The 26253-nt window shown below is 44.8% G+C and overlaps 2 protein-coding genes across 2 annotated transcripts; one reads left to right on the forward strand and one right to left on the reverse strand.

Annotated features, from left to right (window-relative positions):
- Window positions 1–314: 314 nt before the first annotated feature.
- On the reverse strand, window positions 315–2356 carry LOC149365816 (sulfotransferase 1C2-like). Its single transcript, XM_089546423.1, has 2 exons — window positions 2108–2356; window positions 315–1610 (listed from the first exon to the last, which is right to left on the reverse strand). Exon 2 carries the CDS (start codon window positions 1452–1454, stop codon window positions 540–542), a length of 915 nt encoding a protein of 304 aa, XP_089402549.1. The 5' UTR covers window positions 1455–1610; window positions 2108–2356; the 3' UTR covers window positions 315–539.
- Window positions 2357–13927: 11571 nt separating this feature from the next.
- Window positions 13928–25200, forward strand: LOC149365817 (uncharacterized). Its single transcript, XM_089546521.1, has 7 exons — window positions 13928–14142; window positions 14264–14347; window positions 17182–17268; window positions 18276–18473; window positions 18566–18702; window positions 21783–21908; window positions 23828–25200. The coding sequence occupies exons 1-7, from the start codon at window positions 14133–14135 to the stop codon at window positions 25025–25027; spliced, it is 1842 nt and encodes a 613-aa protein (XP_089402647.1). The 5' UTR covers window positions 13928–14132; the 3' UTR covers window positions 25028–25200.
- Window positions 25201–26253: the final 1053 nt, after the last annotated feature.

Here is a 26253-nt window from a genome sequence, read left to right on the forward strand (position 1 = left end):
GACCACCTATCTTATGAATTCTCCTTATTTGAATAACTTTCACTAGACAGTAGCACTGGCTACGCAACACTGTGGCAAAGACTGAAACATTATTATAGCTTTTTGCGTAACTACGTACCGGTTAAAACCAAGAAAACAAGTGAACATAACCCATAGATAAATCGCGACATCATTCACGCCAAGCGAAAGGTTAAGCGGCTGAGAAAATTTTTTAAAACAAAACCCAGCATCAAAGAAAGTTGTCTTCTCGCTGTTGCCATCAGTAATAATAGATGAAAAACCCGGCTTGGAGAATAAAAACGGCAAACACTTCGTGAGTTGAACGACCGCACTGCGCTGTTTTGAGTAGGCGCACATTTATTGGAAGAAAAATGAAGAGCATAAAGAATTATCTCTATACGCTGACCTTTACAGACCTGTTCGTAGAAGTCGCCAGGCATTCATAACATAATCCCCCTTGCGGCTTTGTTACATGTTTCTGAGGACACAGTAACGTGAAGACTGCGGCAAACCCTTCTCGCTGAAGCATCAACTTCTTTTCAAGAACAAGCAGTCAAGCACTTGTACTTAGACTCCAGCTTCCACAGGCTCATCAGGTTGGACCCCCTGGTCTTTTCTGCTATCCTCTCCCGCATCCTGTCTCGGTGGTCCAAGGTGAAGTGCCCTTTCCAGTCGTTAACTTTGCCAGAGCGGAGAATGCGGCAGAACTCTTCGTCGTAGCGAATACCAGGCGCAGTGGCACGTTCTGTGGTTGTCGACGGAACAGAAGAAGGCGTGTCGGGAACCCGTATCGGAAGGCCGTAAACTTCTTTCATATACTCGAAACTCGACTTCTCGCAGACATTCGCAAACACCTCCCGGTCTTCGAGCGCGTCTCCGTACTCCTCGCCAAGGAAGTAGGCCAACTTCAACGCGACGCCCTCTCTGTCCGCTGTCAGGTCCTCGAAAGTGACGAAGAAGACGTTGCCGTCCTCCCTGCGGTCGTATCCACACAACACGTGATCGAAGTACTCGCCGAAGCTAAACTTTCCCTCCACGAAGATCTTAAAGAAGTCGTCAAAGGTACGTGGTGCGAGCGACGCGGGCTTTGAAGAACTCTTTATCCGATGGTACAGGGAAACGCAACAGTCCCAAGGGTTGCGGGCGACATAGACGTACTTGGCCTTAGAGTTCGACATGCTGCAGGCACGCAGTATCTGAAAGTGGGTTCGAAATGTCCTCGGTCCCAGTGGAACGACCTCCTCGTCACGTCCTTGCTTGATTCCAGCCAGCTCCATGATTGGAGTGCGTCCCATGAACTCTGCGTAGTTCCGGGCGCTCTGGCCGGAGTTGAGGATCAGCTGGACCATCTGCTGGATCCAGTGGACACCAGAGCCGGGATAGGAGACCAGAACGATGTCACCTTCTTGGGCCACGTAGAGCGGCTCTTCGTAAGCGTAGAGAGAGTAGTACATCGCTCCGCCGCCCTAAAAGAACACAGAACCACTTCGGACCACTTCTGAAGCGACTGACCGCGCGCGGAGTTTATCCAATTGGCTCCACGTACATCCGAAAATCGGGCCCGGTGTTTGCCTTCAAGAGGGCTTCTTTGCTTTGGCCGTGCGTTGGTGCTATGCAAGAGAACAGTTATGGCAAAATGAATCGCTAAATACGAAATCGGACTACAAAAACAGGCGCCGTAAAGTTTTGTCAAAGTCATCAGAACGCAATATGACTTATAGGGAGAACGTAACGAAACACAGAAGACAAACGCGTATACGTATATCTCCCGCGAGTGGACGTTGTCAAGCGGTCATCTTTTCTAGTCTCGACGAGTTCGTAACAAACTGCGATTTTCATACCCCCGTTACAAATCTTGGCACTCGCCTTTAAAGAAACATTTAAACACTTGGGAACCGGATCTAAGAAATGTCAGCCACCAAAACTTGTTCACAGAACTGAGCGTCCTCCGCTATACGTGTGATTTGCTGCAAAGCGTGCAGCAACAAGCTATAATAGTTGCGATAATATCTCGTCAATATTTCAAATTATGAGCTGAGTTGAAATATACGCGATGAAACGGCAAAGACACTGAGCGTTAATTCAGCTCTCGTTGATGCCGACTTACCTCTCGGGCCTGTTGTTCTGGCCTACGACGGCTGCTCGAAAAATCCAGGCAGCTGTGCATCCGGTCATGTGCCTGAGTAGAATTTCCTGTTTCTATGCGCTTTTGTTTTAAATCTCCACCCAAAGCCTGCGCGCCAGATAGTTGAGTGCATGTGTTAGTCATCCGGGATGGAGAATCAAGCTGCAGCGCCCGCATTAAATGCGCCTCTTATAGCGAAGACGTGAAGTAAATTTCGGTGTCTGGTATCTAATTAGGCCTTAATTATGACCGAAGCCAACAGCCACAGAAACCAAGGTGCACAGGGGATTTTTATTTCAATTTTATTTATTTATTTTGTGGGGTTGGTCAATTTGGAATATTACTGAATATGTTATCGCTTAAAGCTAATTGATTAGAAAAGCAGAAGAAAAAACAACCACGTGCCGCCAGTGGGATCCGAACCCACGACCTCCGAATTACGCGTCCGGTGCTCTACATCTGAGCTACGGCGACGGCTGTCAAATCTTCAGCTTTCGGGGGTATTTATGTTTGCAAGTAACCTAACCTTGAGAGTGTTCATCAGCGCCACCCACGTTCATAAGCGACGTACGTAGAACGTCCTGAGTTACCGCAGGTGTGACGTAGAACGTCATCGAACGGAGAGGGTGGAAGCTGCGTGAGAACCCTCTTATGCTTCCTATGGCATCAAGGCTGCCAGAACCGAGGCACTCGCTAAGCAATTAAGCAAACAAGGGAAGGGGAATGAGGTACCTGAATGGGTACCTGATCGGTGCCTGATTTTAACATCCGAGGCTTGTTTCTCCGGCCCGGATGTCCTGTTTGCCTTTGGAGAGAGACCACAGCAGACATCCGTCACCTGCTATGGTTCTGCCCAGCATTGAAACCTACGAGAGCCTCGCCCTTGGCCACGACGGATTTCTCGCCGAACTGTGCTGCATCCTACTGCGACCGATGGATGCCATCATCGGACCCTTCTGAACTCAGATCAGCAAACTTTTCGCCATTCATATAACCATCCTTTTTAATGCGCTGAGGCAATAAAAACTGTTCTTAAACAAACTTAATCGCCTGCTGAAGAGAGGTAGCAGGAAGGTATGGAAATAATTAGACACAAAAGTAACAGGGCTTTAACTTGGTTAAACCGATTATTGTGCGAAGGCACGGGCCCGTCTTCAACTTTATCATCCTCGATATCAAACCTAGAGTACGCCGGCGGCCTATGCTCCCACGCTCCGTTTATGCAGCAATTTTGCGAAAGCCAACGCGTATTGTTCTGCTGCCGTGTTTCTGCCACAATCTTTTCTGCAAGCTTATGGTAGGGTGAGAGCGCATTAATCAGTAACTCGAGGTGGGAACAGTGTTGGCCAAATGTTTCAGGGGAATCCCCCCCAAGGTGGAGTAGATTTGTAATAAGGGTAGTAATTACTCATTGGCATCCACCCAAGCGCAGCCATACGGCTACAAGGGAATCTACACAGCTTTCTCAGAATCTTCGTAGTTAAAGAAAAATTCGCCCTGGTCCGGGGTTCTAACCCAGGTCTGTCGTCGGCTAAGTGTATGTTTTGGCTACGGGCTTTGAGGCGATGTAAAAATCGTACCACTGCCTCACTTCTTGCTGGGGGCATACGCAACACAACAAAGTCGATGTGAACTATACGACACGCAGTTGGAAGTCCATGATTCGTAAGAAGGTTGTGAACAAGCTCAAGATCCAGGAAAACCACATCTGCAGTGAGCGCAGGGATATATCGTCGTACTGAGTTCTCTTTTCCCGAAGGCTTCTTAACGGGACATTATATGTTGTCAATTCGCTTTGGTGAATAGAAACCCTGCCCGAGGTCACGGAACTGAAAGTTAACTTCTCGTGCCGTCACAAGTGCATCCGCCGTGCAATGCGTACTTTGCGACCTTCAGTGCCTGTATTCCGTTTTGCTTTAGCGCAATGGAAAGGAACGCGTCACCCGGTTTTTGTGATACCCACGTGTTGAATTATTGCCACGAGCGATGAAGAAGACGACAATGAGAAGCCTGGACGAAGAAGTATGCCTTGGTGCCTGCGTGCTCGTTACTGGTGAGGCCTTTCTACGTGGGGGGATTTGGCCAGGTCTAAGGTTAGGTCTGTAGGCGTGGTAAATGCGCATTTGAGGGCGCGTTTGGCTCAGGTATGTCGCTGACCTCCCCGGGCGGAGGGTCGGCAGCCTGGTTTGCCAGCTTGCCCACCCAAAGCTTGCCGCTGGAATCTTTTAAGAAAAATGGAATTGACGTCATCCCTGTGGCTCTCGTACCGATCGGTGAGGGCGTGATCAAGATGAAAAGCTCTAAAATTCTTCAACAGGAGCTCAAGTCTCTAACCAAGCACTATTTACAGATCTCTGAGGTGCGGCCATTCGGCCGTAGAGGCATTGTCTGCAAATCCTCTGACATTGCTTGCGCCACAGACCTGCTACAGTGCAAAATTTTTGACTCATTGCCGGTGAAAGCCTTCATCCCGGAACAGCTCGCTTGCTCCAAAGGCATTGTTCGTGGCGTCGACCCAGCTTCTTCCCCGCAGGAAATACTTGAAGAGTTTCAAGATGCAGGTGTGGGGGTTCTTGCTGTCTACAGGTGCAGTCGAGAAGTAAATGGTTCGCGCGTACCGACAGAATCAGTCATAACAACTTTTGCTGGCTCCTCCTGTCCTTCTGAGCTCAAGGTCTGGCCGATTGTGTACCGTGTGGACCCTCTGCAGCCCCGTCCTCTCCAATGTTCTAACTGCTGGCGATTCGGTCACAGTGGTAAAGCGTGCAAATCAGCGACGCGCTGCCGTCTTTGTGGTCAAGGTCATTCAGCTGACAACTGCTCCTCTGATCAGCCCCTGTGTTGCCTCTGCAACTGCAACCACCCAGCTGATGATGTCAACTGCTCGAAACGCGCTGACGAGCAAAGCCTGTTAGACATTATCCAGGTGAAGCGATGCTCGAGAGCTGATGCTTATGCACATCTTGATCGCAAGAATAACTCGTACGCTAGCCGTGCGCGATCTTCTGTTGGAGAACTCGAGTCAAATGTGACTGCTTCTATTGTGTCCACAGTAGAGCAGGCTCTTTCTGTGGTCGTCGAGCGAATGCTGAGCACTTTTGCTGAGGCTTTATCGCAGCTAGTTGCAGGCCAATCTGCGCTTCCTCAATCATCTGTTCAGGCGGCGACGTCTGCATCTCTCCCAACTTGTGCTGCTAGTTCTAGTCACCCCATGTCGCCTCCGGACGCATCCCAAGTCCCGCCTCCCACCACCGCCCCAGGCAATGTGTCTAGCGTCGATATTTGCACCACGGATGTTGAAATGCTATGCCCTACCCAGAAGCGTCCAGCTCCTTCCTCACCCTCTAAGACAGTTGCTTCGCAACCCAAAGCAAGGAAAGGACCTTCAAAAGTAATCCCCCAGTCTGATGTGCTGAAAGAGGCTGTTGCTGCCTCTTTCCTCAGTCAATAATCATGGCGGGTCTCAAAGTTATTCAGTGGAATTGCCGCTCTCTACTTTCTTCCCTTCCAGATCTTGAACTACTTCTTCGTAAACATACTCCAGATATAGTTCTTTTGCAAGAAACGTGGCTCTCCCCACTTAAATCATTCTCAATGAAAAACTTCCGTGTTTTCAGAGTTGATCGCATTACCGGCAGAGGCGGCGGGCTAGTAACTATGGTCTCTACCAAAATGTGTCACCGGGCCTCTATTTCGAACAAAATTATGCTCCCTGACTGCGAACTGTTGGCAGTCGACATCTCACTTCCACAGTGCGCGAAAGTTACTATCGCAAACGTCTACTTCCCTGTAGGCGTTCACAGGACAGACAGTTTGGATAGCTTACTTAGCAACGCAAGCGGTATAGTCATCGCAGGAGATTTTAATTCGCACCACAGTGCCTGGGGTAGCAGTTCAGACTCCTGCGGCCAGCTTCTTTGGTCATGGATGGCCACGCATGCTCTGCGCTGCTGCAATTCCGGAGCTGTAACCTTTATGCGAGGAGCTTATCGTTCAGTCATAGATTTAACATTAGTTACTCGTGGGGTTGGGGTGTCCGCATGGTCAACAGAGGACTCGGGTACATCTAGTGACCACTTTCCAATAACTTTTAACATTCTAACATCTCCCCTCAGAAAGAGTGGGGCGACAATGAAATTTGTAAATCACATTTCATACAAAAAATTAATGTCTGCCACACTTCCATCTATAGTTAGCTCTAGTCGAGCAGAGAGAGCTCAGCAGTCCATTTCCTTTCTGCAAGATGCTGCTCAGCATTCTGTATTCTCTGTGTGCACCTCAGTCCCTGACAGACAGCCGTCTCCATGGTGGACGGAGGAGTGTGAGAAGGCTTATCGTCGTCGCAAAGCTGCCTGGAAAAGCCTTTCCTATAATCAGAGCCCAGCTAATTGGATAAATTATAAGTTCTCTGCATCTTTCAAACGAACTGTCAAAAAAGCCAAAGAGGAATATAATCAAGATTTAAATACGTATCTGTCAAGTCCCCAGAATAGGAAGGCTCTGTATAGGTTCATGGCGCGCAATAAGAACTCTCTGACCGCCAACTGCACTAAGTCAATAGTGTTGTCTCCTCAGGAGGCAAAGCAAAACCTTGAACAAATCGCTCAGGGGCTGGCTTTGCGTTTTCAGATGCAGAAAACAGAACCTCTACACACACTCGCCCCAAGCTCGGACTATACTGAGGTTGATGTATCGGAGCTCCTACCAATTGTTTCTTTAATGCATTCTGCTGCCCCTGGATCTGATGGGGTTACTGTGGGTATGTTGAAGATTTTAGCGCAAGACTTCACCACTCATCTTCTAGATATCGTCAACGCGTCATTGGAAAACACGTGGATTCCTCAGAGTTGGAAGATTGCGAAAATAATTTTGCTTTTGAAGAATGCAGAGAACGGATTTCAATTAGACAATATACGGCCAATTGCTTTAACCTCAAATTTAGTCAAGTTGATCGAAAGAGTAGTTCATTGTCGCCTCACAAAACATGTTAATGCCGTAAATGGCCTCAGCTCTGCGCAGATTGGCTTTCGTCGCGGCTGTTCCATTTGGACCGCGCATGTGGATCTCGAAAGCCGAATCAGACTTTCGATGCGCAAGAGGGAAGTTTCGGCCTTGGTGACACTTGATGTTGCTAAGGCTTATGACAGCGTGGAACACACGGTCCTTCTTAACAAACTTGCACAGCTACATCCACCGCACTACATTTATGCCTGGATTTGTGAATTTTTAAAAGACAGGATGTTCTTCTGTACAGACGGATCTTTCTGTTCTAATACCTATGTCCAATCCAGAGGTGTGCCGCAAGGATCTGTTCTGTCACCGCTGCTTTTTAACATATTGGTTCGAGACATTCCCATTCATCCCAACATTAGAGTGTTTGTATACGCAGACGATATAGCTTTTTTCGCCTCAGAAAAGAATATTCATGCTCTTTACCAGTCTTTGCAGGCATACCTGTTTGCTCTTGAAGATTGGTTGGACCAAATTAGTCTATCACTTAATGTTAGCAAGTGTGGCGTGCTGGTATTTCCTCCAGACACCCCTTTGTACATCTCGCTAGTCTACCGTTCCACCCCAATTCCGCAGGTGGAGTCGGTTAAATACCTAGGTGTAACTTACGACCCAAGTTTGGACTGGCGCCAGCATATTAAAAATAATGTTATTAAAGGCGAACGTGCTCTAGGCCGGCTGATACGGGTAGGCAATAAAAATTTTGGCATGCGTCGCGACACCTTACTTCTCCTCTATAAGGCTTATATGAGACCAATTCTGGAGTTCGGTTGCGTCTTGTTCTCTGGCAGCGCAAACTATAAGCTGCAGCCTTTAGCCTTACTGGAAAGGCGTGCCCTACGGCTATGCCTAGGGCTCCCAAGATCGTCTTCCAATGCTCTCCTTTATCTGGAAGCCCGTATTCCCGATCTGTATTCCCGCTTCCAACTACTCACGGTGCGTACTTTCCTCAGGTCCTTTGACCCGGCCCCCGGTGTTAATACTCCCATTTTCCTATCCCACCCACACCTGTTTTTCTCTTCTCATTGGCCACGTTATCAGCTCCCGCAAGTTAGGTTTACGCAGAACCTGTTGGCCCCGCTTCAGGTCGATCTGACCTCCTTGCAACGAGTTGCTGACATGCAGGCTGATCCCGTCTTCTATTACGACCATATCTTTCCGCCCCATGCAAAACATGCCCGCAAATATCCTAAATGGTCTTCTGGCTGAGCACTTACAGCATTTTCCTCATCATGCTGTTCTCTCCACTGATGCTTCCGGGAGCTGTGAGAAGGCGGCAATTGGGATATATTCACAGGATCTGGATTTCAGCTATTCCGTTCGTATCCCGGATTACACTTCTGTATTCTTTGCAGAGTTTTTGGCACTTGGTTTGGCTCTTTTTAAAATTCCGTCGCATGTAGCACGGGTACTTATCCTTGCAGACTGCCTTTCAGTTTTAATCTCTCTCCAAACTTCCGGCACCTCTCTATTGATGCGTTCCCTTAGGTTTTTTGTTCCGCGCACAGTAAAGGAGGTCCGCTTTGTCTGGGTACCTGGTCATTCGGGAATCTATTTCAACGAGGTGGCTGATTTATTGGCCAGGTCAGCTCTCACTGCCCCTGTAATATATCCCGTACCGCACCTTATTATGTTGGAGACCTCCCGTTTCCAGCGATTCCAACATATATCAGCCAGCTTGGGTGATCCGTTGCTGAATACCGCGGACTTTCAACATTTAAAGTTCCCATGGAATGTCCGTTCATGTAAGACAAGGCGGTGTGAAGTGTCCATGACGCTTTTGCGATGCAGAATCCCCCACCTCAACTTGTACTTATGCAGATGCGGGTTCGCTACGACAAACCTTTGTAACACATGCAGAGAAGTCGAAACAATTGACCATTATCTCCTCTCTTGCCGGCGGTTCGCATTTCAGAGAAAACAGTATTTGGAAATCCCTCTTTCAAGGTTAGGTCTCCCTTTGTCTCTACCCGTTCTGCTCTCGTTTGGTGCGAGCGCCACGGGTTTCTCGTTAAGCTCTATTTGCGGCTACCTTCATGATTACATCATTGCAACTGGTCGTTTACCCTGCTAAATCCATATAAAATTCCACCTAATGTCCAAAAAGCGTATTTTGATTGATTCCTGGAATATCTAATTTGTTTATTAATTAAATTTTTAACAATTCACACATATTTTCTAATTTCAAACATTCACTATTTTTCTTCGCTTTTTTCCCGCTTTTTTTTCCCCCTTGGCATTCACCACCGTACCTTGGCCAATCCCCCCGCGTGGGTATGTGCCATTTTTGTATGGTGAAGAAGAAGAAGTATGTGCCATGCCACTACACCTTGGCCAATCCCCCCACGTGGGTATGTGCCATTATAAAGAGGTGAAGAAGAAGAAGAAGAAGATGTGCCATGCCACCAAGGCAACAACAACAACAACAACAACAACGACGAAGAAGTGTGCTGGTTCGTGAATCTTCGGACGTTCCTGCTGAACGCGGCTGTTCCTGATTCTCGGGCCTACACCGCTTCGCCTCTCACGCACCCGCAAGACTATGTACCTATGCGAAAACATCGAAGGTAAGAGTTGAGAAAACTGGTCGCACGGGACCCCTTCTTTTTCAAGCCTGCCGGGCGTGTCAAAAGAAACGGCTGAGCGCTCGAAGAAGCTGACAACTGGAGAGCAATAAATTTCATTTAGCGTGCGTATGTCGATGAATGTGATACGACACCAGTAGGATTGAGTAGGCAGTGGAACATTCCGAAGTTTTAACGCGATAACGTTGAATGCCCCGTTGTCCAGAAAATCGCTAGCATGACTCTGGTAGGTGATGCCCAGAGAGGAATCTAGGAGGCAGGGGGGGGGCCACCTAGGTCACGTGATCTTGCGACGTCATCACAACCTGCCCACTGGAGAGTGAGCAAAACTGCCCACCGTGGCAGGTGGCAGTTAAAATTAATTATTGGTCACTCGGGCAGAGCAATCTGGGCCGCACAAGGCCCACCGCTGGGAGCACCTGCCATCGTAGGGCAGTGGCGCATCCTTTAACCGCTCCACCACTGCGCCAGGAGTGCAATGAGGACTCCCATGGATCTATGAATGTAAAGTAGAGAATGGCATTGTGCGTATGTGGGAAGTAACCCATTACGCTATCGTGTCATACACTTAGGTGGAGCTTAGGTGTACCTCCATTTTTTTTAGCAGCGTTTTGCAGGGAATACAGCCTTGGCGTCATAGCATTTTTGTATCCAGATACTGTTAACAGTGTCACCCAACGACCTAAATCAAAGGCTGCTTTAGAACATGACTGATTATATTACCACGAAACGTTTGCCAGTATTGGTAGATCATGCAGTGGTCTATGGGTGCTATCTTATTTGCTGGTTGTGATTTCGTGAATAACAACGGATGTCTCTTTAACGGCCCAAATTTATTTTTATTTTTATTTTATTTATTCATTTTTTAGGCAATATAAGTATTGCCCACGAGGCAAGACAAAAGGAGACTATTGGTCTCCTGACTAGATCTTGGCCTCGCCGGGCGCAGCAGAGGCAGTAGTACATAACATATCGCCATAATCATACATCCTAATCACGATCAGATCAGATGATTATATAATTCTACATGCAATATACATATGCACAAGCTGCGAGAAATAAATGGCACTTTGCTTAATAGCGACATGAAGAAACATAGGAATATTTAACAAAAACAAAACAAAAAAGACAAACCAGAACATCAATGACACAAAAGGCACGTGCTCTTTGCCTAAACTGATGTACAGATGTAACATTTTTTTGCAGTAGCTATTATATCTGGATAGGAATTGCAGAACTTTGAAATTTGATGTTCGATCGTTTGTGTACCATAATTTGTTCTTGGCCTTTCTGTCAGTAAGGTAGTACGGCGCAATGAATAACCTGTATCTCTATCAAGGTACAGACTACAAAACGCCGCAGAATTTGTTGTCATCTCTTTATATATATACAGACTCAGTTTCAGGTGATATGAATACATGAAAGACGGTAGATTGTGGCGGATCATAAGCTCAGAAGCTATAGCTTGTCAATTTGCTGGCTGAAATAAACGTGCAGCTTTCCGAATGAGCACACATAGTCTTTCGCGATTAGTTTTTGTGGTAGTTCCCCATACCAACAGACAATAATTTATATAAGATTGAACAAGAGAAAAATACAGTCGCTTCTTGAGCCAAACGGGCAACAGATTACGAAGCCTGTATAGCATGCCAACTGATTTGATGCAAAATCATTGAAAATTCCTGCAGCTATTCACACGTCTCGTCATCAGGGCGTTGTTGTATATGAACATGAAAGTATCTACAGAGACCGCACCACCACCATAACCATAACCACAAAAAGGCGTGTATGGCTGAAATGCCTGGCGTCGTAGCGTTAAGGACAATTGGATTTTTCCACTTTTAATAATTGATGTTGGCTGCCCTAATGGCCCGCTGCAATTCTCTAACTGTAACTATGCGCCTAGCAGCTAAAATTTCAAAGTTAATTAGCATATTTTCGTCAATGTCCTACTAATCAACTTCTCTCATAAGTTCTATGATATCCGCCAATGTCCTCGCTATGATTGCGAAGGGATCAGTTTGTCTCAAAAAGACTATCTTTGAAAAATTCTTTACGCGAACATCATGCAAGTGTTTGCGTGGTGATCGCTTTCTGTACAGCCGCGCGGTTTCTGTTTTCCAACTGCATTTTCGAAGATCTAAAAACTGATGTGGGTATTATTTCCGGCCCACAAACCTATCAATAAATGAAGAGCCAGTTACTATAATAATTAAAAGGTTGTTATTCAGTATTAGTTAACCAGCCTGATAGTTGACACGTCTTAGCTGCACACTCATGCATACCTACGCTGATAATGTTATGCCGATGAAAGTGCTCTTCCAACTCAAAAAGCCTCCCTTTAAGAATTGCTAACAGCGTTGGGTGGAACAGATTGTACGTGTTCATTGCAGTAATTTTTTTGCACTGTTTGTGTTCATAGCAATATCTTTTTAATAAGGCATGGGAATCAGTGGGAAGTGGACCTCGGCGGCCTCTGGTTTGCTGATTACATATTTCTTGTTGAATAACTCTGGACAGGGCTTGCAGCAAATGTTCAAGGAGCTGTAGAACAGCAGGTATGTAGGTTTGAAAACTGTGTTAAAGGCCAAATTTCGGTTGCATGTTTTCTTCACTGAAATGACGCGCAAGACATTACATTGATCGCCACGGTGTTAGCCTACAAGTGCTAAATAATTTGTATTGAATTTGTATTGAAATGCAATATAAGCGCTGATTATCTTCACTCGTTATGTTTCAGTTGAGCTACAGCGCCTCAACGCCACCTAGAGAGAAGGAAGGCGGGAATGAAAGAGAGGTATCATAGTAGGGGGTTCCGCCATAGTTTTGACCACCTGAGGATCTTTAACGTACACTGACATCGTACAGAGCCCGTGGTCGATTACTCCGGAGTCATGTCCGGAGGTCCAGAGCCCTCCACTACGGCACCTCTTTCCCACCTTCCTCTCTTCCTCCACGCACGGTTGAGGCGGTTGAGGTGGCCATAGAAAAGAGAGCGAATTACTCACTCACTGCGCCTTTCATTTCCTTGAAACCACTGGTCTCCACTAGGTGGCTGCATGCCGCATTGCCGCTTCCGAAGCAGGCGCTAGTGAAGCCACCGGAATTTGGACGGCATGTCCCAAAATTCCGGTGTCTGCTGTGTATTTCAATGCAAAAAGTCGGGTCTTTCGCCCTTTCGTTCTCAGTTTTTTGCTGCTGTCGTGTAATGTCTGCTGTTATATCAAAGGAATAAGCAAGCGAACGCAAGAAATGTGATCATTGTGCGCAGAACCCTGTAATTTCAAAGAAACTGAAGATAACAGGCATGCAGGTTTCACCCTGCAGCGGCAAAGGGGTACGTGCATAAAACACCATGTTCTTATCTGGCTCTTGTCTTCCGAGCTTACGAAAGGGGCAATAGTGGAATGACGATGAGGCTAGGTCATCTTGAAGCCGAATTTCCACGTAGAAAAGAAAAGGTGACACTCGCGGAAATTCTGGCATTCGAGCCGCTCGTTATACAGCGCGGTTGGGACTGGTACAGTACGAAACAGTACTTGATACACTCCTTAGGAAAAAAAAGAAGTACCATACCTTTTGATACCGTTGGCACCTCACCAGGCAGCAGTCTCGCCCTCGCTGCGGTTCGGTCGAAACATAATTCGGTGAAGTGGTTACTGCAAATGTCACTGCCTGTTGAAGGTTCCCACTTATTCTAGCTTAAATTTATCACCCATTGACGGCATAACTTTGGCTTGGAGCGCGGGAACGTGCATCAGAATAAAGAGCAGAGTTGATGACGCTCGCGCAACGGAACGACACAGAGCTGAGCAGTCCTGTCGTCTGCTACTTGTCGTCCCATTGCAATGCAATGGACCCCCTTTTTCGAAGACTTTGCTGGCCTTCTCATGCAGTTGGCGACGCAGCAGGTAGGCATTGCTGTGGAAAAAGACGAAATGCTAAGTGGAAAACGAAAATTAAAACTGAAAAAACCGCGCTGAGGCCCGTTTTTGTGCACTGCCAAAGGCCGACTTCTGTCGAGGTGAGATCACTTGCTTCACTTCCGGGCGCTTGGTGCGCCATCCATTCTCGTTGCAAAGATTAGTGCTTGAAACTAAATTTTACGCACATAGCCCCTCACAAGTTTTATAACATTGTCTGAATAAAATAAAAAGGTGAAGGAAAGGTGTTTGCTAAAATAAGAACGTGAAGAGGGGAAACTGACAGCCGGACCTAGCCAGGCCGATCCGTATCCAGCCTGAAGACAGCAGCGCGCGAATTCTGGCGCTGTCTGCTTCACAGTTGTCCTCGTGCGCTTAATATTTGCTGCAGAAATTTACAAGCACCGCAGTCGTTTTATAAGCCTGCTTTAAATGCATTACGCCTTAGCAGGCTTACACGATGTGAGAGTGTAACCAGAGGAGGTTGTGATGGATCACGGTAAGCATGCAGCAGTGTCGCACATCTGGCATGAAACCTTCCTCCATGCATGAAACGGTGTTCGAAGAGAGACATTTGCTGCCTGGCTTACGGATAATTTGTTGTTTGTTTCTCGCCGCAGACTACAGCGCACTGCCAGTCGATGTAGAAACCAGCGATGGTGCGATCATCGACCCTTGTGAAGTGCTTATTACGGATGAACAAGGTATGCAGCATTTGTTTTGGTTTTTCGCATTGTGATGCGACTGGTACCTTGTAGCGATGTGAAGTGCACTGTATGGGACGAGCGTACATATGCTTGCTGCTAAGAGGTCATTGTACGCAGTAAGAGAGAGTTCGCCGTAACCCACCTGTACATGTTTCTAGGAGGCATCTCCACTCGGAAAAATTAGTGGTGTACGTTGGTAGGCTACGGCTTCATAGCAGAAAAGGTGTGCACAGGAGCAAAAAATGGATGAACGTTACATCAACCACGACAGAACGAGTTAGACAGCGTCGATATGCATAGCAGAAGAGGATACGAGAGGTTCGTGTAGTAAACCCACTACCGAGAGCAAAGCGACGAATAGCTGATACAGCGACATCTCCAGCGTATAGACCATCCAAGCATTCACGACGTCCGTGGACACTCGGCCGCAGTGGAAGCCTGACCGGTGGACAATGTGTCGCTTGAAGCTGACTTTTGAAACACTAGAATTATTCGAGGGTGCCAGCTATTTTAGATGATTAGAAAGGTTGCTTTGTGTCTGGATTCAGTTGCCCATCGGGTATCTAGAAGGTGCTGTTCAATAGCGCCGTAAGCACCGCTCCCAGCATTCACAGTGCAAGTGAACAAGGCAAGTGCTAGCCGTGACGCCTGCAACTGATGTGATGTTGCTCGCATATCTGTGAGGCAGCGGTTGCAAAGCTCGCACAGCAACACGTAAGATAGTTTTGCTTCGCAATGTGCAGGCTTGCCATGTAGGGCAACAACTGTTGACTGACATCTTTACAGTAGGCGAACACAGGCACCTGCTTCCCAAATCTGCAGCCTTCATTCTGTAAAACAAAGCAGGCATGTGCTGAACACCGGTCAAGCATGCACAGTTATTTTTTTGTTTTTATGTACTGCAGCCTTGGTCAGGCCATTGCAGGAATTTGGCAGAGGAGAAGAAGACAGTAAGAATTCTATATCCATTACAAGCACTAACAGAAGCCAGGGAATATTAAGAGACAGCGACTTCTAAAAATTTATATATTGGTAAAGAATGGATGTTACCAGGCAGCGGCTTCCAGAGTTCAGTGGTCACAGAAGAGAAGCTGTGTACTTATACACATCAGTATGGCATTTTAAGGCTGTAGGAAAGTTGTAGTGATGGAAGGCTTGTTAAAGTTCATTTAGTGATGTGGAGCTCTGAGAGTGAAAAAGTACTGTGTGCAGCAGTTTCAGGTATCCTGTTGGTTGGTTGGTTTATGGGGTTTAACGTCCCAAAGCGACTAAGGCTATGAGAGACGCCGTAGTGAAGGGCTCTGGAAATTTCGACCACCTGGGGTTCTTTAACGTGCACTGACATCGCACAGTACACGGGTTACTAGAATTTCTCCTCCAAAGAAATTCAACCGCCACTGCCAGGATCGAACCCGCGTCTTTTGGGTCAGCAGCCGAGCACCATAACCACTGAGCCACCGCGGCGGCTCAGGTATTCTGTGTTGAAGCATTGTGATTGTGTTGTCAAACCTGAAGCTAAAATTGCCTGAACAGTCTCAGCTGCACCATCATCAGCAGCTGTGTATTAGGGAATTTGCATGACTTTGCAGTGTTATTTCAGTGGGAGCCATGAGATGACACAAAGGGAACAAAAGCATTGATCTGAAACTAAAGTAGGGCAGTTGCATGGTTCCTTCCCTAGACCTATTTTGCCTCAGCTCAGCTGTTTTGGGATTGCTCCAGAGGGACAGCAGAAATTCCTGTTGTTTTTGCATCTGTGTACTGCTTTCATTCTTTGATTTCTGAGCTCCTGTTTGCTCAACTGTTCGAAAATTAGTCTCAGTAACATCCGCTTGAACAGAGCCATACCACTGAGGTAGATTGGGCTAGTTGGTGCTGAAATGTTGTTATGGGTGTACAAGCACTGTCAATTTCTATATTTAAGCGCTCCCCTAATAAGCTAAACAGGTGAAAAAAAAATTATATTTTGAGCTGCTTTTCTCTTTTTTTATTGTACAGTTTCATGGATGTTGTGTGGAGGTCGTTAATTGTTATTTCTTGCTTTGTATGTTTTTTAGCTTCTTTGTATTTTTCTGGCTGTTTTGAAACTAAATCTTGTTCTGGAGGATACAATTTAACTGGAAATATCGCTCTAGAATAATCACAAGATGTCCACTAATTCTCATGCAGTGTCATGAGCTTTGTGAACTGGAAAGCTGTGTTCTGCAGAAGGCACATTTTCGGATAGAAATTGGGCTTAACCTGATTTTAAAAGAGCACTTTTCGGAGTGTAAGAATCAAAAATGATCAAAAAGAAAGCGAAAGGTCCCAGTTAAAAGGTGCATGCTTGTGGTTCTGGCTGTGTTGTGTGTCTCATGTGATCGCCCAAAGCCCAGATCCAAGGTAGAGGTGAGATCACAGAAACTGCGGTCATTGTTTTCTTGAGTGACAAGTGCGAGTGCTCCATTGATTGTCTTGACTGTGAAGAAATTTTTTTTTTTGTGCATTAAGGTTTTGTCACCATTTATTAGACAATGGCTCTTCATAGTGTCTTGTGTTGTTTCCCTTTTTTTTTTTCTTCAACTGTGTTCTGCTTTTAGAATGTTTATGATCATCATTTTGAAAGTTAAATTTGTTGCCAACAGTGCTGTTTCCTGTAGTTTGTGTCAGTCTTTTGTGCTACTCTTTTTGCGCTTCTATCATTTACGAATAATGTCTTCTTAAATGTCATCTGTACACCATTTTTTTTTTGCCTTTTGCACTGACTTCAGAGCAGCAGAGTGATAAGTTCCAACATTTTACAGTAGCCTCTCAGCTTTCAAGTGCTTTCATGTGATGCCTTGTTTTTGCAGATGAGAGCTCCACTCAGGTTGAAAGTGTGGAAGTGGTTCTTAGTAATGCATGCAATACTTTCCACGTGCCTGGTACAGATAAACAAGGTACGCAGTATTCATTTGTTGTCCAGCTTGCCCGTGGTTGTGCACTGAATAGTATTTCTTGGATGTAATACGCTGAGCAGCTGTGCGAAAGAGACACTGCAGCTCTGCAAATGGGTCTTAACGAAGCTCGTGGTTTCGCTTGCCCCACAAAAAAATTGTTTACGCCTAGTGGAAGAAAAAATGGCTGCTGATTTAGCATTGCTAAGCACGAAAGCAATGTTCTGTGCTGGCTTCGTGCGCAAACATAATGCAGCCCAAGATGGCAGCTGTCCGCTTAGGAACCTGTATAAACATTTATTAGGCACACTCTGCTGTCTGCTGTGATTTTTGTAATTTGAATTCTCACAGAACATATTGATGCCATCAATAGTTCGAGTAAAAAGGTAGCAGTCATGTATTTACATAAGTGTACCTTCTCCCTGAATTGCCACATGCCAACATTCGAATGGCGTGCTATGCCATCTGATAGTCATCAATTTGTTTACCTTAAAGGGCTATGGGCACCTAATGTAGTTGCACGTTTCTTTTTTGTAATGGTGCATAAGACGTTAGAATACATGATTTACATATGGAATTCGCCTACAACTGATAAATCAAATCAAATCTTTATTTCAGCATCGCAAAAATGCTGACGATCATGGACAAAAAGCCTCTTTATGGGCTTGACTAGGCCCACGACCCTTTTCTACATGGCAGCATGGCATACAGCAAGAGAAAATTGTTCCAAGTTAATTGTACACAGCTCCCAGAAAAAAAAAGAAGAGAAAAAGAAAAAAGAATATAAGTAAATAATTTATATCATTGAATTTCTGCTGTCATGCTGTTTCGGTCCTCGTTTCAACAATCGAATGATGGCTGTATGTGTAAGGTGTGTTTTTAGGTCACGATAGGCATGCAAAAAGCTGTAATACAATCACTGACGCGTAGTTATATGTAGCTGTTTCCAGAAGTTTGTAAGACGTTTTGTGTTTCATAGGTGTAACGTTGCAAGCTTCGTCCATTTGCAGAACTGCACCTTGCCTTGAGGGGGGTCACGTCAACAGCACCTGAAGAAGATATTCTTAGAGTACATTTATTGGATTTAAAGAAAGAAGGAAACATATGGACGGGATATGCACCATCTCGCGAGGCATTCGTGGAACTTCAGCGGGATCTCGCTGCCATCAATGTGTCTTTCCAAACTGTGTGTTCCAGCAGTCCAAAAGGTTCGTGGAGACAAACTATCACTGCTGCATGTCTTGTACAAGTTGCTCACACGTTGAATTATTTTCCCTTTTATTCCACATGATTCATGCAGGGAGGCTCCTCTTCAGCAGCCAGCGTGGATACGTTGTCGTTAAGGAGGATATGCCATTCAAGGTGGTGCAGAATATGCTGAAAGGCTGCCTCTTCGGACAAGAGCTAAAGAAGGTGCAAGAGTCTAGAAGCGAGCATGTATGAATGCGTGAATTACGTAGGAAAGTTGCCGGCATGGTGGCTCAGTGGTTATGGTGCTCGGCTGCTGACCCGAAAGACACGGGTTCAATTCCGGCCGCAGCGGTCGCATTTCGATGTAGGCGAAATTCTAGAGGCCCGTGTACTGCACGATGTCAGCGCACATTGAAGAACCCAAGGTGGTCAAAATTTCCGGAGCCCTTCACTAGCGCGTGTCTCATAGCCTGAGTCACTTTGGGACGTTAGACCCCCATAAACCTTAATCGAACATAGGAAACTTCAAGATGCAGCCGCCCCATGTGAACTGGTCGATTAACCTTTACAGCTTTGTACACAATTCTGTACATAGAGAACTTGCAGCTTTTTTTTTTTTGAGAACGTGCTACATTTAACATTGACTTTTTTTTGTCTCAGGTGAATTCAGCATCCTTCATATTGCAAATACGGTGCCTTTATATGCCAACTTGCTGAGTAAACAATTTTCCTCGGAGTAATGAGCTCGTTAGCATTTCCTGTGCCATTTTCGTGTTAATGAGGCCACCCGACTAGTATTAGTGTAATTTCCTTTCGTCTTTGAAACAAAGTGATTCCATGGTCCACAGTATGTTTATTTGACAAATATAGCTTGTGTTTTAATATGTTACAATTTAAACCATTGAGGCTCTATTCCTGTAAAAAAAATAACTGCTGTTATTTTACATTCAAAAACTAAGAAATAGGCATTCTCATCCTAGCCTAGATATCATCTGTTAGTGAAAAATTGTTCTGAATCAAAATAACAAGTGGTGCCAGAAAGATTTAAAGATATGCTTTTTACAACATTTTAAAGCCCAATGATAGTGGCTTTCAACACTGCATTTTATTTCATTGTAACTGCGTGTGTCCTGTGCTGTGCGACGTCATTGGACATAACGAACCCTAAGTAGTTAAAATTAATCAAGAACTTTGGTCCCTCTTTCTCTCTTCCTTCTTTCACTTCCTCCTTCCTTTCCTCACAATGTGTTTGTATCCAGTTACTGCATCTTTCTTTTCCTCACAATTCGTATAATCTTTGTTGCTTCTTAACTCTCTCGGCACCGCCAAGGTGGTCAAGGGCTTTAAGAGGGGAGGCATCTGGTCACCGCAGCACAAACAAGTCTACATTTGTTGTTTTACCTCATTTTCTTTTTTTTTTTTTGGGGGGGGGGGGGGGGGGTCATGTGATACTTGGCGACACCGTTTTTACAAAATGTGATCGTCTTCAAAATTTCCTCATATCAGTTGCAGCTTTGAAAGAACTAAAAGGTAGCTTGTTGTTGGTTTGTCTTCTTTGCAGGGCTATTTTGTGTTTACCTATTTATAACATTCTGTATATGGGCATATTTGTTCTATGTTTATCTACACTATCCACCACACAAACCAGCATAAAAATAGATACAGTAGGGCACTGTTAACAAAATGCAGTTGAAAAGAAATAATACACATTTTGTTTTGTGGCTTAATTATACAGTATTAGTCAGTGTATTATGGAAGTAGACTGAAGTTCGTTCTAGTCCAGTGGTGTGGACAGAGCAAAACACGGAGCAAAGATGTACGACTTCAACTTGTTTGAATGTTTGCAGCTTGTTTGAATGTAGGGTGGATAATGGACTTTCTCACTGTGTAAATGCTAAGGAGGTATATTTTAAGAAATAAGAAAGGACAAGAGTGTGTTGGGGCCAGATACAAATGAGAGTATAAATTTAAGGTTTGTATTACTATCTTGAAACAGCTCGGGTGCCATACAGATGCGGTGTGCTCAGTTTAAGTGACAATTTTCGGGGCTTTGGCAGCGGAAAAAAATTATATGTGATGAAATCATTTGCTTGCCTTATTTTCATTTTCCATGCCAAGCATACTATGACAAACTATACTACATTTCACAAGTCGTTTCCAGCGCTGTGAAGGCTGTAGTGATCTCGGCGGATCAGAATGGCATGTGCTGCTTAATGTGTTCCTCCGTGCCCCTCACCTCGTGACTGGTGGCTCCATCCCTGAGACAGAAAGAGCACCAATGTTCAGCTGCTGTGTGCAAGAGACTCTGCAGACTCAGCGGACAGCATGCTTACTAATGGCGGCACACCACTTTGCAGCACGCTGCCACAGTGCTGTGTTTGTATGGACTCTCTCTGCTAATTTGACCAGTGAATGAAATGCTCGGTGGACTTTGAAAAAACACCATCCTGAACTACCTTTTCAGTTACTGCAATGATTGTTTGAAAAATAGTCACAACACTGCTTAAATATTCAAGGGAGTATTTGTGGTCTTGTGAGATGAAGTACAGGGTTGTTCATGGCAGTTGTCATGTGTGTTCTTTCTGTTCTTGTCTTACACACACACGAACACATATACACATTGTTTTTACATGTTGCGAAACCTATGAGCTACTTCTTGCAGGGTACGTACTGATTACGCTAACAGCCCTCGGAATTTTTCAGTGCCTCCTTTCATGTAATGGTATTCAAATGGTATGCACTTAACAGAAATACAAAAAAAAAAACAAAGCAATTCTTGCACATTGTCATTTGGCACAAACAGTCATTGTGCCAGAGGTGGAGTGCCTTAGATGCTTTCTGTAGTCAAAGTATGCCAATAAATGGCAGTCTCACATGGATGCTGAATTATGTTCGCACATGTATGCATAAAAACAGCAAAGTTATTCATGTACCTGAATTGGCTAGGTCACTGCTGTAATGTGTACTCCTATGAAGTGTCAGCTTCATACAATTTCAACCCATCAGCCATCAAAACATCAAAGAAATGCTTTTGCTGTTCTTGCTGGCACCATCCTCTTTACCATTACCAGTACTAGTTTCACAATTGCATTTCTTTCATGGTTATAGCTAATTCATGGTTATAGGCGTCTCAGATAATTGGGAAATAATAGGGAAATACCCAATACAACACCTGGGGATTCCGATATACGTTAGGCTATGAATGTTACCATAATAAAGAACGGAATAATTGTTCTGCTCTGCATTGGGAGATGTCCTCAGAACTTTAAAAAATGTCATGCGATGTTTATACATGCAGCATAATGCTTCTCGTTTCGTTCATGCAGGAAAGACGACCAGACTCTTCAGCTACTGACTTCGAACGAAAGGTAGTTCAACGCCACATAACAAAAAAGAAGGGCTGCACTGCAGTGATGCATGTAAAGCATGTGGAGATATACCCGCAGTTCAAGGTATGCACATTTATTGTGTAGGGTGGCATCTTTTAAGCTTGTATTCATGATGCAGTCGAGCCTTATCCTGAATATGCTCTCTTCCCAACTGCTAAAGCCAAGTTTGTGCTCGGGGCGAAATGCAACCACTTTGCCAGATAGTTTAGCTTGCTTTTGATTTGTAGCTTTAAGAGCAGTGTCTTAGATTCCTCAGGCAGTTCTAGCAACTCTGTACTATCGGGAAGAAATGAAACGCGGACAAGACAACTACGCCATGAACAGAAATATAACAATTTCTTAGGCAGTGGAAGAGCTCTGTACTAGTGGAGGGTAATGTAACTTCGAAAGCACGAAGACTCTTCTACAGAAGTGTTAATCAACCTCACCTTTATTTGCTCTCTAGGAGATATATTTGTGCATTTGTGTTGCTGCCTTACTTTTCTTATTCATATTTTATTCGTTGCTAATAGTTCATCGGCTATCAACCTTTATTAAAGGGAAGCTGAAATGCTTTTTGAGAATTCGTTGTTATTCAAAAATTAGAATCTGTGAAGCTTCAAGGTAAAGTGTTTAATGAATTCTTGCTCTAGCATTTAAAATGGCGACATAATCATCGATTAAAAGAGCGACAAAATTAGGCTTCTCCTCAGTGCATTGGAGAAGAGCAGGGAAACTCCTAGTGACATCATTGTCGCTGAAATTCCAGGTGTCTGCTGCCTTCACCTGCATTTCTTCACTGGAAACGTAGTATTGTCGTACGTGATGTGATTATTAGGGCCTCAGCTCATCGCTGTGCACTGCAGAGAAGCCTGAACTCCTGACACCGCTATATTCGGCAATCGCGCTACCATTTTAAATGCTAGCACAAAATGATTTCGTTAGCTTCTCCTGCATGTTTCACACATTTAAACTCATCAAGTTCTAAAACCTCTTCAGTTGCCTTTTAAGAGCCCCCAGATTATGCTATTGGCTTTCATTGACCTCTGAACAGATATCAGCCATCATTTCTGCAGCAATAAAAATATGAAGTTTGGCTTTAGGCATTGGTATGCAACTGGTTCCTCACTTCACTTCACTTCACTTTACTTTATTACCTTAAAGACCCCCCAGTTAGGGGGTATTACATAAGGGGTGGGTACAGATAGAATCAAACTTTATGTACAAAGATGTTATTCGTTAAATATGGCAGTTATACAATTCAAAAATGAGGATGGACAGGTGGTTGCAGCAACGTCGTGTGGAAGGATAATGTGGAAGGACATCCAAGGGATAAGTGTTTGATGTTTACAATTGTTAGAAGACTCTTTGAAAGTGCTCAAGACACTAATCTTTGTAGTGCTTTAATTTCTAGTATATTTAGCATGATTATATCACAAGTGGGCAGCAGTTGTACATAAAAAAAAATTATTTAATTTGTTCGGAAGAGATTGTCAACTTATGCGAATGCAAAAATGCCAAACAGAGCTGTTCTGAGATGTCAGCTGATGTTATCGATAAGCCAGTCTGAACTTAATGGGAAGTAAGCAGGAGTGAAAATGAGGAGAAGTGACGTTAACTTCGAAAGTGTTAGTTATATATGCATTGTTATTTGGCTTTTACCATTTCAGAGTCTTACACCAACATATTGGTTCTTAGGCTCTTGCCCTATGAGATCGGTGGCGCTGGTGTCGCTGCGACGCGAGCGCCCTCCCCTGTTAGTTAAAGTAACACAACTAAGGGGAGTGCATTGCGGGGAAGCTAACCACAGGGAACTAGTGCGTTGCGGGAAAGCGAACGCAGGGGACGAATGCGTCCCCACAGCCCACAGAACATTCAATTCTTCATTAATATTTTGGCCATTCAAGGTTAAAAGTTAAAAGTTAGAAAGTTGTATTGAACAAACCTTCTATGTCTGCTTTCAATGCTTAGTTTGCGTCTTGTTTTTTTGCATTTCATTCTAGTTGAACCTGTCAAAGAAGCGTGCCAAGGCGGAACGTGAAAATGCTTCAAAGGAAGCACTGTCCCAACTTAAGGCGGCACTTCAAGAGGAGGCCAGTGGGAAACCCGTGGTTCGCCAGCATCGCTACTATATCCGCATGTCTGACGCAGAAAGCCATCACAACCACGATATTGGTGCTGATTGTGCAGGCTCTTCCCTACTTGTAAATCCAGATGTGGCAAAAAAAATTGCACAGCTAGTACGGCAGGGCGTGACTTCTGCCGAAGCAGTTGAAAGTTATTTGAAAATTTACGTTAGAGATGTGCTGTTCGCCAACAAGGAATGCCCCTCATCTACACGTACGGATTTTTACCCTACCAGGGTAAATATAAAGAATCATATCCAGAGGGCACTTCGGAAATACCGTTCCAGCTCTGCCGATCACGAAAATGTTGCCTCATATGTGGAGCTACTACAGGATGAGGCACCAGCGACAAACTGTTTTTTTCGTGTCTATCAGGTGGAATCGGCTGAAGCTCACCCACCAGAACAAGATGAACAGCAAGTGGTATTAGGTGATAGTGGTGTTGTTAAGAATGGCCTCCATGCATCTTACAGGGATGAACCCTATTTGGCTGCCCTCGATACCACAAGTGCAAATTCGTCTGAAATGGAGGAGGACTGTGATGAATCGAAAGGAGACACTGCCATATCTGAAATGGAAGACTGTGAACAAATGACAGAAGACGTTGCTGAGGGCCATGCATTAGATATGCTCAGGATATCTAGGCAGACCACGCACAACATAAAGTCACAGATCAGAGCTAAGGTCACTCAAGTTCTTTCTACTCTTCGCCATGTGCGTGACCGCACAGTGCTGCAGCAGCTACTTTCCCTGTTCACTGAGGCCAGCAACCTTGCCCAGGCAAATGTGGCCACAAGGGGTGGAACTGACGTCAGAGGCTCGCCCATCAAGAGGTGCTTGGGAATCAAACGTAAAAAAGGAACGCAAGCGTCGACAGCTGGAATGAAAGTGAAAGATTTGTGTGTGAAAAAGAAGAGCCAGCTTTCAAAGCGACTCTGGCTCTCTTGTGAGCAAGTGGGAAAGAATGTGAAAGTGACGAGGGAACCATATGAAGAACCCAGTTTGTTCCATATACTGGTAACAGAGACAGAGGAACTAAACGAGCTGCACCCAGCAAAACAAGAGAACGAGGGTTAGGTCTCCTACAGTCACCACAGCTTCTGATGACCTAGTACATGTGTGCATTAAGGGTGGCAGTATGATGACTTGTTTTTCTTTCAAGTGTTTACATCGCCCCAATGCTCTCCATCAGTTCATATTTTTACCTGTAAATATATGAATGGCACGTGTGCACATTCAAAAGGACTGCTCTTATTTTTTACGTGCAATGTATGTATGCATTTTTTTCTTCTGAACATTTTTATGCTGTGAAAAATTTGGTGCTATATGCACTCTTGTCACACAGGCGCTGGTTTCAACCAAGGGAGAGGAAGTTCAGGTAGGTTGCTCTAAAACCAGGTTTTTCAGAGTTGGTGATGTCATGAAACATATCTAGTGAAGCAGCGCAACGGCACAGGGCCAAAGGGAAGAAAGGGACAAACACAGCCCTTTGGCCCTGTGCCGTTGCGCTCCTTCACTAGATATGTCAGACCAACTCGCCCACCAGTTCATTTTGTATGTGATGGAAGTTACTAAGGAGACAGTCCACATGCCCTTGGCTATAGTGGATTAGTAGTTAATGGGGTGTTTCAGCAGAGAAAGCTTTTTTTCAATTCCAGACAATATTGTATTGATTGCATCATCCTTTAGTTTGGTTTACGTCATGTTAGGTTTAATTGTGGTGTGAGCCAGCATGCAGAAGCAGGAGAGTTGGTATATTAGCTCTATGTGCAGAAGTTAAACATTGTTGGTATGAAGCATTTCTGATGAACCACCAAGGGCGTCCGTAGAACTTTTTCTAGGGGGGTGCACCCAATGTCCGGGGATGGGGCGGCGGTAGGTTTGTAGTTGTTTTCTACAAATTATATTGCACCCACCGTCCACGCTAGAGGCCCTTGCTAACGATGGATAAAAACAAAACATCTCCATGCATAGAGATTTCCCCGAGAAAAAAGTAGTCCGCTTCTTGAACTTTTCTTGTTACCTAAACAAGAAGCTTATCATAAGAAAAAAATTGAGCGCTAGAATTTTGATACGTGGATTGTTTGATATAGTCAAACATTAAAAAGATGATTTCGTTTACTGGTGCCGTTGGCCAGCGGAGTAATACAGGACACCGTGGCCCAGCGTTAGCAACTGCTGTTTTTTTTGTTTTTTAAACGTTGTATTCTACTATAGTAAAGTAAATTTTGTCTTATAAGAAAGAAAACACTACTGGAAAACTCTGTACTTGTACTTGTCTGTACTTGCGCTATTTGCACAAA

The sequence above is a fragment of the Amblyomma mixtum genome, chromosome 1 (genome assembly GCF_055824585.1).
Source record: "Amblyomma mixtum isolate Tamu chromosome 1, ASM5582458v1, whole genome shotgun sequence".
Lineage (NCBI taxonomy): Eukaryota > Metazoa > Arthropoda > Arachnida > Ixodida > Ixodidae > Amblyomma > Amblyomma mixtum.

Bases quoted from the DNA above. Each gene is read 5' to 3' on its own strand.
- LOC149365816 (XM_089546423.1), bottom strand. From the start codon at position 1,454: ATGTACTACTCTCTCTACGCTTACGAAGAGCCGCTCTACGTGGCCCAA.
- LOC149365817 (XM_089546521.1), top strand. The intron at 18,703-21,782 runs GTATGAATGCGT...TCGTTCATGCAG, and splicing joins AAGAGTCTAGAAGCGAGCAT to GAAAGACGACCAGACTCTTC. The intron at 21,909-23,827 runs GTATGCACATTT...ATTTCATTCTAG, and splicing joins AGATATACCCGCAGTTCAAG to TTGAACCTGTCAAAGAAGCG.